This window comes from Oreochromis niloticus, linkage group LG16 (assembly GCF_001858045.2).
Source record: "Oreochromis niloticus isolate F11D_XX linkage group LG16, O_niloticus_UMD_NMBU, whole genome shotgun sequence".
In the NCBI taxonomy this organism is placed as follows: domain Eukaryota; kingdom Metazoa; phylum Chordata; class Actinopteri; order Cichliformes; family Cichlidae; genus Oreochromis; species Oreochromis niloticus.
In genome coordinates this window covers 34,071,284-34,090,289 of record NC_031987.2, presented here as the reverse complement: position 1 = coordinate 34,090,289, position 19,006 = coordinate 34,071,284, and the positions used below count along the sequence as shown (strand labels likewise).

General features: G+C 43.5%; 1 protein-coding gene across 4 annotated transcripts in view; it reads left to right on the top strand.

Moving 5' to 3' along the window:
• The window catches only part of kalrna (kalirin RhoGEF kinase a), a 182,539-nt gene extending 163,918 nt beyond the window's left edge, over positions 1-18,621 (top strand). For 2 of the 4 annotated variants that reach the window (XM_019353079.2, XM_019353082.2), the window contains 12 exons: positions 1,113-1,275; positions 10,038-10,100; positions 10,305-10,332; positions 10,757-10,919; positions 11,825-11,946; positions 12,030-12,161; positions 12,238-12,399; positions 13,042-13,120; positions 13,207-13,258; positions 13,699-13,847; positions 14,233-14,371; positions 14,468-18,621. In XM_019353079.2, coding sequence (XP_019208624.1) covers positions 1,113-1,275; positions 10,038-10,100; positions 10,305-10,332; positions 10,757-10,919; positions 11,825-11,946; positions 12,030-12,161; positions 12,238-12,399; positions 13,042-13,120; positions 13,207-13,258; positions 13,699-13,847; positions 14,233-14,371; positions 14,468-15,016 — 1,801 coding nt within the window. In that variant the 3' untranslated portion in view covers positions 15,017-18,621. Of the gene's footprint in view, positions 1-1,112; positions 1,276-9,963; positions 10,101-10,304; positions 10,333-10,756; positions 10,920-11,824; positions 11,947-12,029; positions 12,162-12,237; positions 12,400-13,041; positions 13,121-13,206; positions 13,259-13,698; positions 13,848-14,232; positions 14,372-14,467 lie in introns of those variants that run through there. The other 2 variants (XM_019353081.2, XM_025903564.1) reach the window with 2 other exon arrangements.
• Positions 18,622-19,006: the final 385 nt, after the last annotated feature.

Here is a 19,006-nt window from a genome sequence, read left to right as displayed (position 1 = left end):
CAAACTCTAAACTCTGTTTAAGTGGTTTAAACTTGAATAAATGTAGCAGCATTTGGTAACTGAACAAACTGTAAAGCCTTTAAAATCTTCTCAAAGAGTAACTGTGGTTTATTCCGAGCTGCTTTTTCTTCTTGATGTGTTTTTAGGAGTTGAGCTAACTTTGCACTCTCTGCCTCACCTGTGTGTTTGGGGCTTTAAAAAACCACAAAGTGTAAACACAAGCTGCAGCTTGTGGTTTGGTTTTTTGGTTTGTTTGTTTTTAAAGACCTTGAGGATTCCCATTAAGAGAACTCATGACCCGTAGAGCCACATTAATGGGTAATACGACAGCCTGGAATAAATCAAAATAACTAACAGAAGGTTAGAGCTGAACAAAAGAGATTTATGTAACTTTCATTTGTAAGCTGCATCGCATTGACATGGACGGGAGGTCCTACCAATTATAACTATGTATTTAAAGTTTGCAGGAACTATAAAAGATTGAATTTAACAAATTAAAAACGTATGTGTACAAGAATTAGTGCAATGCAGTCCAGCTGTGTCAATAAAGTCAGAACTCTCTTGTCTGTCATCTGCTCTACTGCTAATGTCACTGTCTTCATGAACCAGAAGAGTCTGGCTGCAGATTCAGGGACTGGTCCTGTCTGGATTTTCTCAGACTCGAGCCTTTGTGGTGTACAGCCATTCTTTCTGTTGAAAAGTGTTTTTTGTTTGTTTTTGTTATTGCAGTAGCCTACATTGTGTTGTTTATAGAGAATGTGTTTTTGCTTTGATTAGTTGGAGGCTAACATCCAGAAGAGCAGTTTTGGGATGCTTCAGGTATTTCCTAAAAGATTTCCAACTGTATGTAAACATCTTTCAGTCTTACAATAACTCTCATAAACTGAAAACAACAAGTCCAAGATGACAAACGTTCAAACGTCAATAGATAATTTATCGATACGATTGTGGTCGTGTCTGTATCTATTCACCATATGAACCACTACGTCATGTCATAAGCTGTCACCATAACAACCTGACAGGTACGTTGCTGCTGCAGCCAGACTCAACTGGACACCTCTGAGCTTCACTTTGATTGGCTGGTTGATGTTTGTTGTTCCCGTACTGTACAGGAAGTCTCTGTCGTGGAACACACTGCGTGCCAGGAAGCGCGCTGAAGACAAGGATGCCTTCTCAGTAGGGGTCAAAGGTCAGGAGAATGGCCTTCTGCGTAAGCCCAAAGAAATCACTCCTCCTACCCCGTTCGCCTCGTCCGACCCTGTGGTGAAAGGCAAAGTGAGTAAAGCAGGCCGACGGTGCGCACTGGTGATATTATGTGTGTGCCAAAACACCTCACCTCCGCCGCCCCACTCGGTTTATGTTCTTTGTCCTAACCTCAGTTTGTGTGCGTGTGTGCAGAAACCTGTAGACACACACAGGTGGTAGATTTGTCTCAGTGGGACTCCAGGAGTGGTTCTCAACCTGCATGACGCATGAATTCAGACTGATCGGTTTTATTCCTCGGGATCACGTCTGTCCTGCGGGACCACGACTTCAGATTTCTCTATTAAAAACACTTTACTGCCTGCAGCTGATGCAGTTAAAGAGTAGCACAATTACTGCCATCCACAAAATCTCAAGCTTTGCATTGTGGGAGAGACGGACTGGGATATTTTGTGGAATCTTTGGAAAAAATGATTGACTCATAATTCAGTCAAAAGACCTGGAGTGACATACCATTAAAGATTTTCTTGGAGTGGCAACTGAATATGCAGGAAGCCAAACATATATCATATCACAGGTAACTGTCAGTCATTTGCAGTATTATAGAGTTATATAGAGCTTTATCATATTCTGCTCTGCACATTAGCATGTTCATTTAGGCTATGTTACCCAATATTAGCTTTTAAAAGTTGCTTTCATTCAAGGTTGTTTTTTTTTTTTTCCAAATTTTGTATTAACTGTTGAGGAATGGCAGCAGGTTTTATACATAGTCATCCATTCAGAGGCTCAAATCTCACTGGTTAGTTTGAACTGCCAGCAGTTTCATGGCCTGTTGAGGCCTGCAGCCTCTTTATTTTGTAACAAATGAAACTTGAGCTTTTCACTTTATTTTTAAATGTAAGAGAGGAAGTTATCATTAGGCTGACAAACTCGCCATTTTAAATATAATATAGACATAATATAAAGTATTCAGAATGAGCTCAAACATGTGCAGCAGTAATGTTACTCTGTTAAACACTGATGTGTTGTAAGGTGTTTGTTTCCTAAAGCAATGGTTTGAAAAATACCTCCCCTACTTTTTTCAGCTAATAATAAATATTTTTCTGGTAATATACTTATTTCTTTAACAATAAAAGTAATGATATTTCACAAATCTTCAGCCAGGAAGGAGTGCAGAAAGGTAAGACTGTCCGTGTAGAGTACAGATCCAATTTATCTTAAATTGCTAACAAGCGGTGGACACAATCTTTGCTTGTGTGTGTATGGTAGATGGGGGGGGGGGGGGTCGTTTCCATCTGCACTCCACTGCCCAGAGCAGTGTTTCCACCTCCATACTTGACCGTGGGGATGTTGTTATTTGGTTCATATTAAGGATTTCTCTTCACTGAAACAAAACTGGTTGAGTTGATGCCAAATTTGATTCCGTTGCGGTTTTATTGACCACGGCACTTTCTCCAAACCTTCTCTGGATCATTTAATTGTTCGCTGCCAAACTTAAGACTGCCTTCTTGAGCAGGGGAAACTTGCGGGATTTGCAAAGAGTTGTGTGTCATGATTGCTGGTTCAGGTCTACAATATTGCCCATTGTGATGGATTGGATGGAATGGAGGTCTGTGGACACGTGCTTGATACACAAACCAAACTGAGATCAGGAGTATCTGATTGATTGATTGATTGATGTATTGATTGAAGGGGAGCCAGAATTCTGAGTTGTAGGGGATCAAATACTTATTTCACTCAGTTACAGATCAATTTATAACTTTTATGTGTTGTTTCTGGAATTTTGGTTGATATTCTTTCTCTCTCCATTAAAATGAAACTACCATTTAAATAAGAAACCATTCATTTCTTTGGGAGCAAACTTACAAAGAAATTCAGCATCATTATTTTCCCCACTGTAATATCTGCTTAGACCCTGTTGAAGTCAGTTGGCTAAATCCAAAAAGAGCAGTCAATTTTAGCTGGTCAAAGCTTTTATACAAAATATACTTGTGCTCACATTAGAAATTAGTCTGACTTATTTGTTTTCTGCACATGCAACCACTACAGCTGCTCTTACGGTGCGTTCACACCGAACGCGATAGAGGCGGCCAGAGCGTCAGGTTTACGTGTAAAGTCAATGGAAAGAGCGCGATAACACGCGATTGCGCGTCCAGCGAAAATTCGGAAGCAGATTTGCGTCGCGAAAATGCCAAAACTCGTGAAACGCGCGTCAGTGTAGCGCGTCTGGCGCGTTTGACTCACGAAAAAAAACCACGCGCATGAGTTTTTGTGTTGCATTTTGTGCATACGCGTGTTTCGCCTCTACCGCTCGAGTTGGAAAATCTGAACTCCGGTGTCAATTCGCGCCGCGACAACCAATCAGGAGGCTGGTGACGTGGCTCTGACCTAGGTACTGACGCGTACTGTCCCGCTATTTTCCCACTGATGTACAAATACCTTTCCGCCAACAAGATAATGTGTTTATTCAGAGGACATCTGCAGGAGAAAGTGGAAGAGCCTCAGGGACACATATAATAAGGAGAAGAGGACAGAGAAGGAGAAGAGGAGTGGGTCTGCAGCAGGATCGGGGAAGAGATGGAAGTTCTTCGCGGTCATGGGGTTTCTGGACCCCTTCCTCACCCCGCGGGAGACTAGCAGCAATATGGTGCGGACCGTGGAGAACATCCCCCCGAGGACCAGGGACAGCCCGGAGAGGCAGCAGGGGAGTGTCAGTCAGAAGGACAAGGTTTACAGTGAATTAATGTAGGCAGTTAATTTATGCGTGTTGTCATATAGGAATATATTTTGTTTAGTAATAAAACAGTATACAGTGGTCCCGCTGTTCACCCGTCACATTTCGCTGATTTTTGTTATTGCACCGTACAGCTTTCAACAATGCGCATTGCATTCTGCAGCCTGATTGACAAATCTCCTCCGTGTCGTGTCTCCTGCGCTTGCCAAACTTATCATGTTTGGTTTTGATAACCATCACGTCCAATAGAAAACACAGCACAAAAACACTCATAACTATGACCCTCATTCGGAGATACACACCTGCACCGCGAGGGAAAAAGGCGCACGAAAGTGGCGCGCAGACGGAGAAAAAGCACAGCATAATAAAACTTCCTCCCACATTTCCGGTTCACGCGCGTCAAAATATGCAATTTTGACGCGCGATGGATTTTTCTTGGACACACGTTGAGGTGCGAATGTGCACGCGTCAAATTAGGGGCGTTTGGGGCGTTTTCGCTCGCGTCTATCGTGTTCGGTGTGAACGCACCGTTACAGTCTCTATGCCTACCAAATCCCACTTTAACTCGTAAGTATATACCTATATACACTATACTGCCAAAGGTATTTACTCACTCATCCAAATCATGAATTTCAGGTGTTCCAATCACTGCCATGGCTACAGGTGTATAAAATCAACCACCTAGGCATGTAGACTTTGTAAAAGAATGGTCTGCTCTAAGGAGCTCTGTAAATTTCAGCGTGCTACAGTGATAGGATACCACCTGTGCAAGTCATGAAATGTTTCTACTATAAAATACTCCACAGTCACTGTTTGGACAAAGTGGAACAATTGAGAATGACACAAGTTGGTGGGCAATGTAAAATCCCACAGCAGGGTCAGTGGATGCTGAGGCACATAGTGTGCCAAGGTCAACCATCTTTGGGAAGATGAGGAATAGCTCATGATTTCAAGCTTATCACATCCTCTGCGATGGTGCGGGCAATCTTATGGCATGGGCATGTATGCCTGCAAGTGGAACCAGGTTACCACTGTTAAATAATGATGTGTTTGCTCATTGAAGTGGCATGATGAAATCTGAAGTGTACAGGGCAATACTCACACAGTGTGACTGACTCAAAGCATACTGCAAAAGCAAACCAACAGTTTCTAATTGCACTGAAATGACCTTTAATCGCCAAGTCGGTTACTTGATCACAACCCAACCAGATAATGTTTTTCATTTTAATGAAGGCAAAACTGAAGGCAGAGAGATCCAAAATCAAACAGGAACTGCACTAATTACATAGCAGAGCATCTCAAGAGAGGAAACAGCATTTGGTGATGTCCAAAGACAATAATAATAATAATGGATTGGATTTATATAGCGCTTTTCAAGGCACCCAAAGCGCTTTACAATGCCATTATTCATTCACTCTCACATTCACACACTGGTGGGGCAAGCTACGGTTGTAGCCACAGCTGCCCTGGGGCAGGCTGACAGAGGCGAGGCTGCCATATCGCGCCATCGGCCCCTCTGGCCATCACCAGTAGGCGGTAGGGTAAAATGTCTTGCCCAAGGACACAACGACCAGGACAGAAAGGCCGGGGATCGAACGGGCGACCTTCTGGTTACAGGTGCGCTTCCCAACCCCCTGAGCCACGGTCGCCTACTACAGTTCTTATGTTATTCATTTGGAAACTTAATTTTAACCATCTATTTTTATTATTTCTGGTTTTAGCACAATTGGATATGTTATGTGACACTTTATATGTTGCATTTAATGCTGCTCATTCATTTTAAAAAGCTGATCTCTGGTAGTATCAATCAGTGAACAGCTGCAGTTGATCTTGCTGGCAGTGATGTAGGCTGTGGCTGGATATAGATTTCAGCTGTGATTCAGTGTGTGGTGCTGTGAATACTGTATGTCTTAGCAAGACTGTTGGAAGATGCAGTGATTTTATTAAAGAATTTTTATTAACACAGTATAATCAAAACAGAGCTGCTGCATGTACATGTATTACAACCATTCAACTTATGCTGCAGCCATAAAAATATCAGCACAGCCACAATCTTGAGTCACCATCAGTCACAGGCTGCAGTCATAATCACAGATGCAATCTCTTTTTGAGAGATTTAACATATCAGATATACATTATCTTTTTGCATATATGTCTAGCATTATAATAAGCTTATGAAGACAGATACTCTAAGATCCATCCATCGATCTTCTTCCGCTTATCCGAGGCTGGGTCGCGGAGGCAGCAGCCTAAGCAGAGAAGCCCAGACCTCCCTCTCCCTAGCTGCCTCCTCTAGCTTGTGTTCCCAGGCCAGCTGAGAGAGATAATGTCTACAGCATGTCCTAGGACTGCCATGGGGCCTTCTCCTGGTGGGACATGCCCAGAACACCTCACCCAGGAGCCGTCCTTGTCAGATGCCCAAACCACCTCAACTGGCTCCTTTGGATGGGGAGGAGCAGTGGCTCTACTCTGAGCCCCTACCGGATGGCCGAATTCCTCACCCTTATCAGTAAGGGAGAGGCCATCCACCCTTCGGAGGAAGCTCATTTCCGCTGCTTTTCTCCGCGATCTCATTCTTTCGGTCACTACCCACAGCTCGTGACCATAGGTGAGGGTAGGATAGGTACCGGTAGATCGACCAGTAATAGAATAGAATAGAATTCAACTTTATTGTCATTGCACATGTCACAGGTACAGGGCAACGAAATGCAGTTTGCATCCATCCAGAAGTGCTTTAGCCGTGATATAGATATATTACAATATATATTAGCAATAATATAGATATGTAAGTATATTACAGAAATGGGTCTATTATGGTATGTTATAATGTACACGGTATGAAGTATGTTATGAATATTCTATAAGTATGTACAGGCTGTAGTGAGTACAAGCTATGTACAGGCTATGAACAGGATATAAATATGAAAAACTATACAGAAATATGAGATATACAGTTATACAGAAATGTGAACTATGCAAGTTATAAACAGTTGTAGGATTAAAAATTATTGTATGTACAGAATGATTATTTACACAGAACTATACAGTAGTGCAGTTAAGATAAGTGAGATATGTGGATAATTTCTACAGAGGCTATATAAAGTGGTTGTGAGTGGTGGTTCAGTCCATGTTATTATTGTGTGTTTGAGGGTACAGTTGTCCATTGTGTGTGTGTGTAGGTGGTTGTGGGTGTGTGTATGTTCAGTCCATGAGTTTAACGTGGGTCAGATGTCAGGAGGCAGAGTTCAGGAGTCTGACAGCTGTGGGAAAGAAGCTGTTCCGGTACCTGGTGGTCTTAGTCCGGAGGCTCCTGTAGCGCCTCCCAGAGGGCAGGAGGGTGAAGAGTCCATGTGATGGGTGACTGGGGTCTTTGATGAGTGCTTCACTTTTACACTCAGCTCTCTCCTCACCCCGACGGACCGCTACAGTGTCCGCATCACTGCAGCCGCTCCACCAATCACCAGCCTGTTGATCTCCCACTCCCTTCTCCCATCACTTGTGAACGAGCCCCCAAGATACTTAAACTCCTCCACCTCGGGCAGGAGCTCGTCCCTGACCCAGAATCTGCACTCCACCGTTTTCCGACTGAGGACCATGGCCTCAGACTTGGACGTGCTGATTCTCATTCCACATTCACACTCGGCTGTGAACCATTTGAGTGCGAGTTGGAGGCCATCACCCGATGAAGCCAACAAAACCACATCATCTGCGAAAATCAGACATGAGATTCTGAGACCACCCAAATGAAAGCCTTCTGCCACTTGGCTACACCAAGAGATTCTGTCCATAAAAATTACGAGCAGAATCTGTGACAAAGGGCAGAGTCCATCACCCACTGGAAACAAGTCCGACTTGTTGCTGGCTATGCGAACCAAGCTCTTGCAACAATGTTGTTTAAGGATCAAATGGCCTGTAGCAATGGGCCAGGTACCCCATACTCCCGAAGCACCTTCCATAGCACACTCTGAGGGACGCGGTCGAATGCTTTCTCCAAGTCCACAAAGCACATGTAGACTGGTTGGGCAAACTCCCATGCACCGTCAAATATCTTTGAGTGGGTAAAGAGCTGGTCCAGTGCTCCACGACCAGGACGAAAACCACATTGTTCCTCCTGCATCCGAGGTTTGACTAATGGATGAACTTTCTTTTCCAGAACCCTGTCATAGACTTTCCTAGGGAGGCTGTGGAGTGTGATCCTCCTATAGTTGAAACACAACCTTCTTAAAAATGGAAACCACCGCCCCGGTCTGCAAATCCAGAGGTACCACCCCTGATCTCCACACAACATTGTAGAGGATTGTCAACCAAGACAGCCCTACAACATCCAGACCCTTCAGGGATTCAGGGCGAACCTCATCCACCCCAGGGGCTCTGCCACCAAGGAGTTGTTTAACTGCCTCAGTGACCTCACCTGTGGAGAAAGACCCCCTTCTCCCCAAACTCTGCTTCCTCCACGAAAGACATGCCAGTGGGATAAAGGAGATCCTCGAAGTATTCCTTCCACCGCCCAACAATGTTCTTAGTTGAAGTCAGCAGCGCTCCACCTGCACTATACACAGTGCAGGTAGAGTACCGCTTTCACTCCTGAGTCACCTGGCGGTTTGCCAGAACCTCTTTGAGGCAGTCCGAAAGTCTTTTTCCATGGCATCTGCCAACTCCTCCCACACCCAAATTTTTGGTTCAGCCACTGCCCAAGCCATGTTCCGCTTTGCCTGTTGGTACCTATCAGCTGCCTCCGAAGTCCCACAGGCTAACCAAGCCCGATAGGACGTCCTAGTACCATATGTACTTATAGACACCCTTAAGTTCAAACATGGTGTTCATTATTGACAAACAACAACAAAACGCTGCTCGGGTTCAGATTCGGGAGGCCATTCCTCCCAATCATGCCCCTCCAGCTCTCACTGTTGTTCCCCACATGAACATTGTTGTACTACTGGGAGACTTCAAAGTCCACAGGTGGAGCACCCTTAAGTACCCTGCCCAGGGACTCCAAGAAGGCTGGGTGCTCTGAACCGTCATTCAGCGCATAAGCACAGACGACAGTCAGGACCCGTTCTCCAACCCAAAGGTGCAGGGAACAAACCCTCTCGTCCACCGAGAGAAACCCCATAGTACAGGCAGCACGCCGAGGGGATACTAGGATACTCACCCAAACCCACCGTCTCTCACCAAGGGCAACTCCAGAATGAGACAGAGTCCAGCCCTTCTCCAGGAGACTAGTTCCAAAGCCCAAGCCGTGCATTGAGGTGAGCCTGACTATACCTAGCCAGTACTGCTCAACCTTACACACTAACTCAGGTTCCTTCCCCACCAGTGACATTCTCCTAATTGCTAGTCTTGGTAGCCAGGGATTGGTCCGCCAGGGCCTTCACTCATTGAACTGGTCCTCCTGTGGGTGGTGGGGCTACAGGAGGATGGGCCCATGTCCCTTTCAGGCTGTGGCCGGCCGGGCCCCATGTACTAATGCATGACCCAGGACCAATTTGCCATTGGAGACACTACTAGGAGACAAAAGCCTCCCGACAGCATAGCCTCTATAATTCCTGGGACACACACACCCCTCCACCATGATAAGGTAGCGAATCATTCTAAGAGTCATACTGCATTCCCAAACCAAAGATTTTAGCTTATCACAGGTTTAACAGTTTGAACATTTTCTGGTGATAAAGTCAGATTTACAATCTTAAAAGACTGATTAGTAGCCTAAAAACTTCTAATTATCACTTAATCGAAAGACAAATGGTGGCAGTTTTACAGTGTGTCAGAAAAATCCAAAAAGACTCTCAGGTGAGTATGATCTGAAATGTCCACTGTAGCCACTGTTTTGCTCTCATTTTTTCTCATATTCTCAGAATCCTTACTTTGTCTTCTTTCATCTCTTCTTATCTTTGACATCATTTTTTCTGCTTTGGTTCTGCTCAACTTTGTCTGCATCTGTCCCCTCTTGTACTCTTTCCTCCTGTCATTCCTGTTTTCCTTTTTGTACGTTTCACCTTTTTTATGTCTCATCTCAATTCTGTTAGCTTTGACTTTTGCTTTGACTTTTATATGCCTCCATCCTCCTTTTATTCTTTTTCCTTATTTCATTCTCCACCAGGAGGTCCAAACTTCAGATGATTCAGATTGTGGTGATGACATTGACCCAAAGACGGGCATGGAGGTACCAGCTGTTCATTTTCTTTCTGACTCAGTGTTGAATACTTTTCTATTGAATTATTATATTGGCATTAGACAAACTCTGTGTTGGAGACAAATTTGAGAGAATATAAGAAGTTTAAAATCTGGAACTATTATGTATAAATTCGTTTTATATAATACTGCTTCATATATGCTGAAAACTAATACACATCTAATTATTTTCCAGCTTCTGAACCCAAACTTCATCCAGGAAGGTGAGACAGTTAATGCAAATTAGATTTATTTATTCATTGAATAAGTTGTGTGACAAAGCCGAGAGGCTTCCAAATGCTTTTCACTACCACGGGAATACAAGAAGCCCCAACTCCTATGTTAGTCAGAAACAGCAGCAAACCTGGTAATAAATGATATGCTAGAATCAGCCTGATTATTCTGATCTGAATCAAGTGATTTGGCAAAACTGGTTACTGTTTATGCTAATGCAGTATAACAGCAATGCAGCAATTTCTTCTGAATACATGAGAGAGGTTTGAACTGTTCCCCAAAACTACAGAACTGAGCTGAGAATGCTTGAGGTCACACATGCCTTCACTCAGAAACAACAACCTGATAAACTATGAACATTTTAACTTGAAGAGCTGAGGGGGACGTGGCTTGTGATTCGTTTTCTGTGTGCAGTGGCTCCAGAGTTCTTGGTCCCACTGTCAGATGTGGTATGTGCATTCGGAGAGACCGTAGTCCTCTGCTGTAAAGTCTCGGGACGGCCTAAACCTTCAGTCACTCTGAAGGGCCCCGACCAGAATCCAGTGACCAACAACAGCCGCTTCACCATAGACATCAGGTAACAATGAGACCATGAGAAACACCAGATGTGTCCATGAAGGCTATCCAGAGTACCATTTCAATACTGGATTCAAATTCTTGTTTTTATTCACCTGCTTCTCCTTCAGTGTTTTGACTTTTATACATACAGTTGTGTAAAAGTGTTTACCTTCTTCCTGATTTTCTACTTCTTGTATGTTAGTCACACTTATGTGTTTCCGATCATCAACCAGATTTAAATATCAGACAAAAATCACACAAGTAAACACAAAATGCAGTTTCTAAATGAAGGTGTTTATTAAGGGGAAAAAAACCTAAACCCTCATGGCCACGTGTGGAAAAACATAATAACTGGTTGGTCCACCCTAAGCAGCAACAACTGCAATCAATCGAACATTTGGCAGTGAGTTTTTGGCATCTTTGTAGAATTATTGTAATTGAGCCACACAGGAGGAGCCTCATACCACAGCTCCTCAGTCAGATTCAGATCAGGACTTTCAGATCAGGTCACTCCAAAGTCTTCATTTTGTTTTTCTTAAGCCATTCAGAGGTGGACTTGCTGATGTGTTGGATCATTGTCCTGGTGCAGAACCCAAGGGCACTTCACCTAGAGGTCAGAAACAGGTGGCCAGATGTTCTCCTTCAAACAGCAGAAGTCATGGTTCCATTTTTCAATAGCAGGTCCTGAGGCAGCAAAACAACCACAGACAATTACACTACTGCTACCACGGTTTACTGATGTTCCTTTTCTGAAATGCTGTGTTACTTTTACGTCAGACGTGATAGGACGCCAATTACTTTTTCACACAGGAAATCAGGAAGGGGCCAAACACGTTTTCACACTACTATAAATAGTACCCTGTATAAGTGTAGACTTTTGATCTTTCCTCCCCTCTCCATACTCCCACGCACTATGCCCTGCAGGGATACAGGTGACATCTTGTTGAAAGTCTGTAACCTGATGCCTCAGGATACAGGAATCTACACCTGTGTTGCTGTTAACGACCACGGCACTGCATCCTCCTCTGCCTCCATTAAAGTCCAAGGTGTCGCACTTTTATTAACACTGTGGACCATTTGAGATGGTTATTATTGATTTGGGGTTGATTATTTTTGTCTTGGCTTGCAGGTATCCCAGCAGCCCCAGTGAGACCTGTGGCTCAGGAGGCCAGCAGCACAGCGGTGATGATCCACTGGCTGCCCCCGGCTTCGTCTGCCCACTGTACTGTCAGCAGCTATACTGTGGAGTACAGACAGGAAGGTCTGTGTATTGGCCACTGGAATTGTTCTTTACTGATGTTCAAACAGACTGACCTTTCCTCCTCTTTCATTCACAGACTCATTCCTGTGGCAGCAGGTGGCCAGCAGCAGGGAGGAATGTGTGCAGATCGACTCTCTGATCCCCGGAGGTCACTATCAGTTCAGAGTTCGGGCCTCCAACCGCTGGGGTGTCGGCCCACCATCTGAGCCCTCAAATATGGTCACACTAGCCAGCAGCAGTAAGTCACATGTGCTCTTAACAAAGAAAAGTAAATGCATGAGGATGCATTCAAGGATACCAAAAGGTTATAAACAGTTTACAAATCTCAAAGATCTGAAATTGAATTTGCCATCAGCTGGAGAGGGTATGACACACTCCACCCCTGTAAATATATCACTTGGCAGTAGAGAGGAGTAGCTGGTTTCTTAAATGAAGAAGGTGGTTTGCTGGAGAATGGGCGGGCAGGTGAGCTTCAGGCAAGTCCTGATTCCACAGACTCATAAAACCTGAGTGCTGATCTGACTGTGGGTGTTTTCAGTCCAGAAAGGGAAGTAGGTGAGCCTTTCAGGCACTGCAGGTAGGTAACTGGAGAACAGGCAAGGCACGCTGAAGCTTATCAAACAAAGTCCGCCAATTTACCACCATGGTGGAAAATAACTGCTACAGCTTGTCCTTAAATACACAGCATGGATGAGGCAATGAGTTGCTGGTGCAAGAGAGACAGGGCACCTCTGCCCATGGGCATAAACACCGGCAGATTTAGGCGAACCACCTCTCCACCTAAGAGTAAAGAAAGAGAAAATGAAAACGATTTCTCCACTAATGCTGACATGTTCAGGGGGAATTATCTTGCTTATGTATTTGTTCTTTGTCTGTCCAGACTCTGGCTGTGATGGGACGGGCATTCATTGGAAGGAAAACTTTGACTCAGCCTTTACTGAGATCTGTGAGATTGGAAGGTAAAACACTATTTCAGTCACACATAATGTCCTTATCAAGCCAAACCAGCCTCTGTGTTTAATGCAGTCTCACTTGCTTTGACCAGGGGACGGTTCTCAGTGGTACGGAAGTGTGTCAACAGGTCCACTAAGAAAGAGGTACTTGTTCCTTTTGTTTAACTTCTTAAAAAATTAAACTTCATATTTTATCAGCTGACGTACTGTGAGATGCAGACACATTCAAAATGTAACCTGCTTTTAATGATTGTATAGATAAACCTGATAATCTGTCTGATGTGTTTTCACAAACATGCATTTTATTATCTGGCTATAAGTCCTTGTAATCAACTCTGCACCACCTGGATGAAAAATCCACAATATATCATCATGCAGAGTGGTTTTGTCTCAAAACTTTAACTCTAGCCAGGGTGGCTGCAGCTCAGGAGGTAGAGCAGCTCATCAACTAATCAGAATTCTGCGTGCTTGCGTGTTGTGCAAGATACTGAAGTTGGATGGAACTATTCAAATAGATAGAATGCACCTCGGCATAGGAAAAACTATATTGCACATTTAAGTGTTATGCCTTTGTTTTCCACTAGGTTGCAGTGAAGTTTGTGAGTAAGAAGATGCAGAAGAAGGAGCAAGTGGCTCATGAGGCAGACATTCTGCAATATGTACAGAATCACCAGCTGGTGTCACTGTTGGACACGTACGAGTCTCCCTCCTGTCTGATGCTCATCCTGGAGCTGTAAGTCCGAGTGTCTGGCTACTGCAAGGTTATTTAATCGTAGTGAGTGTTTTCGCTTGTTTTTCAGCAGCTTTTGGAGAGAGTGCCCACTTGGTTTGGTATGAACCAAACTAGATGGCTGTTACTTTTTAATAGTTTCCATATCAACTTTGCTCTCTTTGAATGTTTTCCTAATGTTTACACTTTGTCAAGCCTTCAGCACAACCAGGACAAGCAAAGCAAAACAGCTGTTCCATAATGTGAACATGTGACATCACTTATTCACAATGAATGAGTTACAAAGCCTGAAATGCATATTTACAGATGTGTGTAATAGCGGGTCTACTGAGCAAGTAATTCAACCCCAAAGCACAGAAATCGAAACTTGTTTGTGTTTCCATGTTAGCCTGGAGGATGGCCGCTTGCTTGATTATCTGGTTGCCCATGATGAGCTGATGGAGGAGAAGGTGGCCTTCTTCATCAGAGAAACACTGGAGGCCCTGGAGCACCTTCATACCTGTAGAGTGGCACACCTAGACCTGAAGGTGACAGCAGGTTTTTGCCTAACATATGAATAGAAAAATATTGACAATTGTTGTTTGGTCATCTGTGTCTAAGTCATAAATCTGTTTTTGCTGTAGCCCGAGAACATCATGGTCAACCTCCATTCTCCCATGCCGAGTATTAAGTTAATTGATTTTGGTGACGCTGTCCAGTTGTCTGCCCATCGCCGATACGTCCACCTCTTGCTCGGGAATCCAGAGTTTGCTGCACCTGAGCTGATCCGTGGCGCTCCAGTCTCCGTGGCCACAGACATGTGGAGCTTGGGTGTTCTGGCTTATGTCATGCTTAGTGGCGTTTCTCCATTTCTGGACGAGTCACCAGAGGAAACCTGCATCAACATCTGCCGCCTAGATTTCTGCTTCCCAGATGAATACTTCTGCAACGTGAGCCAGGTGGCGAGGGATTTTGTGTCATCATTACTGCAGCAGGATCCCAGGAAGCGGCCGAGTGCTACTTCCTGTCTCCAACATCTGTGGGTGGGTCGTGGAGGTGGGGAGTACTCCAAGACACCACTGGACACGGCACGGTTGGCCACATTTATCGATCGAAGGAGACAACTGCACGACGTTCGGCCCATTATGAACGTCAAAGGGCTGGTGAGCAGTGGTATGGGAAACACACTGTGATGGGATCTGAACTCCCACAGGAACATTTGATTGTCTGTACTGTCTGTCAGTGTGTGCGTGGGACAGATGTTTGGTGCTGAATCCTTCGTGTGGTGCAAAATGGATTCTTCTTGCTACTGCAGGATCACGATCAGTCACCTGTAGACCAAAACCTTAACCCCAGAATATTTATTTATTCTATTAGCTTGTTATTTGTTCATTTACCGGATTTCAGCAATTACACATGAAGCGGGTCAGGTAAACTGCCAAAACACCACAAGAACCCAAAGAAGTCAGCTGGATTAAAGTTGAGCTGGTTGTGTTTACTCCCGTTTACCGTCATGTTAACTAACTGTTGGGCCTCTCGCTGAGCTGAGGACCCGAGCAGTTGATCTCAGGCACTGGGGCAGTACTGTCCTGCAGTCTGTTGCTTAATAGAGGGTCCTGCACAAAGTGCTGTTTGAACTGCAGGTAGTTGGACAGTTGCAGAACAGTGATACACCGTGATGAGCCTGTTTCTAGTATATTTGTAATAATTTCTTTTCAAGGACAGTGTCAGCCCCGTGTCCTAAAAATTACATTTGCATATCGATAAACTTCAACTACAGTTAAATTTTTGAAGGGAAATATATTTTCCAACAGTTTACTCGAATATGCTGGTATTCAAAATATCTTCTTCCTCTTCTCCAGTTTCTCTTCATTACTTTTCTTTCTCCTGTTTTTACTCCTTTCAGGCGACAGATTACATATCTACAGAGGTGGGAAATAACAAATACTCTGTTACAGTACTTAAGTAGGATTTTCAGGTATCTGCATTTACTCCCTGCAATTTCATAAAAGGCTCATTACTTTAGGTTTGACACATTTAAGGGGTAATATTATTATCATTTCACATCACTGCAGGCCTTCTGGAACAGATTTGAACCTAAATGGTGGGGACAGTAACATCGAAGACAATCCTATTACGACAAGAGGCAAAAACATGTCAGTTATACATCACACATACATTAATAGCTCTACTCGGGGGTTAAAGTGGACTGCAACGATCTAGAAAACCATTTTTGGTGTAGATACCATAAGCTGTGATCACTGTACTGCAGCATGTAGCTAGCACTACAGAAGAGGAGCAAGCATCAAGGAAGTAACAATGTTTTAACTGGCAGATCATTTTAAATGTACCTTTCAAACAACTCAGCAAATATAAACACACACAGCAAACTGTTTGTGGACAGCAAGTACAGCTGCTTTATTTCCCAGCGAGAGAAATGAATGAGTTCGCTGAGAGATGAGAAATGTAAAAACTAGACTGGAAATTACAGTTAAATGTAGTTTTGAGTTTTTTAAACAGATGTTGGATCCATCCGTTCTGTTTGTTTGTTTTCTCACACTGTCATATATCTGCATGTAAATCAAAGTATTCTGACTTTGTGTTAATAAAAGCATGAAAATACTGAGCAGTTTAGTGCTAAGTTGGTTAATCTAAATGCATAAATACAACTTTTATTTGTCACATACACAGTACAACATATAGTGAACATGTAGTGAAATGCTTGTGTCCTACAGCACTGTGCTTAAGTTATAAGCAGTGCACTATGTTTTGCCTGCTGCAGAGAACCTGTTGTGTTCATGCTCAGTGTTACATCAGCTGATGCTGATTGGATTCCCTCCCTGTCGTCCATCTTTGTGCTACAGGGGGAGTGTAAAGCAGCCTTGTTAGTCTGTGTAATATCTGCTTAGATCTCATTGAATTCAGTTGGTTAAATTCACAAAGAGCGGTAAATTTAGAGCAGCAGCAACACAAGTCAGTTGATCACAGCCTGTAGACAAAATGTACACAATCAAAATGAATGGAGCCTGTTTCGGTTTTCCCCGCTCTCCAGCTGTACAACTGATCTGAGAGTTTTACACCTGCCAAATCCCACTTTAATCCCTGACTGTTCTTTTACTATTTAAGTGTTTAAGCAGTCACCCACATTTTTCATCCCCTTTGTACATGAGGCTCAGTTTACATTTAGAGCCTGTGCATTTTCAGTTTTACTTGAGTTAAGAAGTTTAATCAGCAGTTTTCAACACGAGTGTCCATCGTTCTACTAAAGTGAAGACCGTCTGTGGTTTTGCGACCCCTGCACATTTGATGAACACAGTATTTGTGACTTACTCAAGCTAGAAACTGATGAAAGTTTGAAGTGTTACCGAAGCGTCTGTAAGGATCTAAAACTTTAAGTATGGATCATCTGTTAGTTTTGTTGTTTGTTTGTTTTTCTACTGTTAACATGACTTTATCACACATGCATCAATATGTTGTGTGATGCTGTTAGTTAAATGGAAAAGCCTCTCCGCAAAGAAAAATGATGCGTAGAATTATAATTTATGGATAACTGTTACCTGTAGCTGTCATCTAGGCCACATGAATAAGGACTGCACTTTTCTACGATCTACCTTTAATTTATTAAATGTTTATTTATTTCAGGACTGAACTAAGGGTGGTGTAATATTTGCTCTGGAGACCTAGAGCAGTCCATTTACTCGACACATGGAGTTCACAGAGGATGACTAAACCTACTGAACTAAACAAGTGTAACTGTACAGCTGTGTAGCAGCACAGTGGAGACTGTTGTAGTGAGCTGTTGGACTTTGCATTCAGTTGAATCACTAACTGAACTGTAGTGAATGTGCTGGACTGTCCTGAACTACAATAAACTGAGTTAAAATGCAAACATGTTGGCATCGCTTGACATTACTTCAAGGAAGATCAAACAGCCTCTGGATATCCTTCTTCTGTGGTATATATGGACCACTGCTGGACGTTAGCAGGATGCACCATGGACATTGGTATCGTTCAAACGGACTCACAGTTTGCATCAGTGTTTACAGATTCTTTGTCCAAAAAGTAGGTAGTTTACAGACTAGTAAGTAAAAATCAGGAAAGACCTGCATGTAAATCACCAGTAATGGTTTAGAAATCAGGTTACAAATCTGTCTGTTTCTATAAGTAAAGCCTGTGACATTTGGTGTGAAGGTGGGGAAACTCCACCCTGAAATCTGTTTTGTTGTATGTTTGTTTACCAGTCACTGTGGTGAATAACTGTAGTGGTTGGATCTCATTCATTCAGCTTGTAAATGTGCTCGTGTGGCTGCAGACCCGTTGGATGAAGTGGCCGCGGTTCCTGGGAGGCAGACGTTTACTGATGAATGTACTTTCTTGTGGAATGTGCTCTGTCGTCTGCATTCACCCACTCACCACACTCTCTCCTGACCATTTTTCATCCTCACCCTTCCTCTAGGCATTTAGTGTCAAACAACAGCAAAGCTCATTTTCATGCTTGGATACTAAATGGTCCAAAGGAAGGAAACTCGTCTTTAGAAGCAACTTTCATATCGGACATCTGGTAAAATATTACCAAGTGTCTGTCACTGCAGCTGCAATTGATTCAGGTGTGTCCGAGTGCTGTTTTTCTTTTTTTACCACTCTCTCTTTCTAGTAGAGATTCTTGCTGTCTTATTGTGGACTTGTTGGTCTTGTTCATTATTTGAACTAAAAATAGCTGACGATGAACAGAGGAAAACTGTAGACTTCCCCAGTTTTATTGACCTCTCCTGCAAAATAAATCAATCAATAAATAAAACTGTTTCAAGCTGTGTCTTTAGGAAAGGTACTCGATGAAGGCCCCGGTCACACAGACCGACTGGTCACTAGGGAAAATGAGTATTCGCCGACAGATTGGGAGCGGTTGTTAGAGATGGTTGGCAGTCGTTAAAGTTAGTCGCCAGCAGATTGCCGCCGTCACCAATAGTTTGTATGGAAGACGCTGACAAACTGCTTCTAGGCAGGTGTTTCACGTGAGTTTGCAGACATGCCAGGGCCTTCCATGCACACTACAGGGGACCACGGCATTCCTCCAGCAACCAAAGCAATTGCTAAACTGCAAAGGGCCTTTCGTGCATCAGCCTGTTTCAAACAGATTACCCACAGCAACAACCACTCACCATATTTTTGCATACATGACCAAA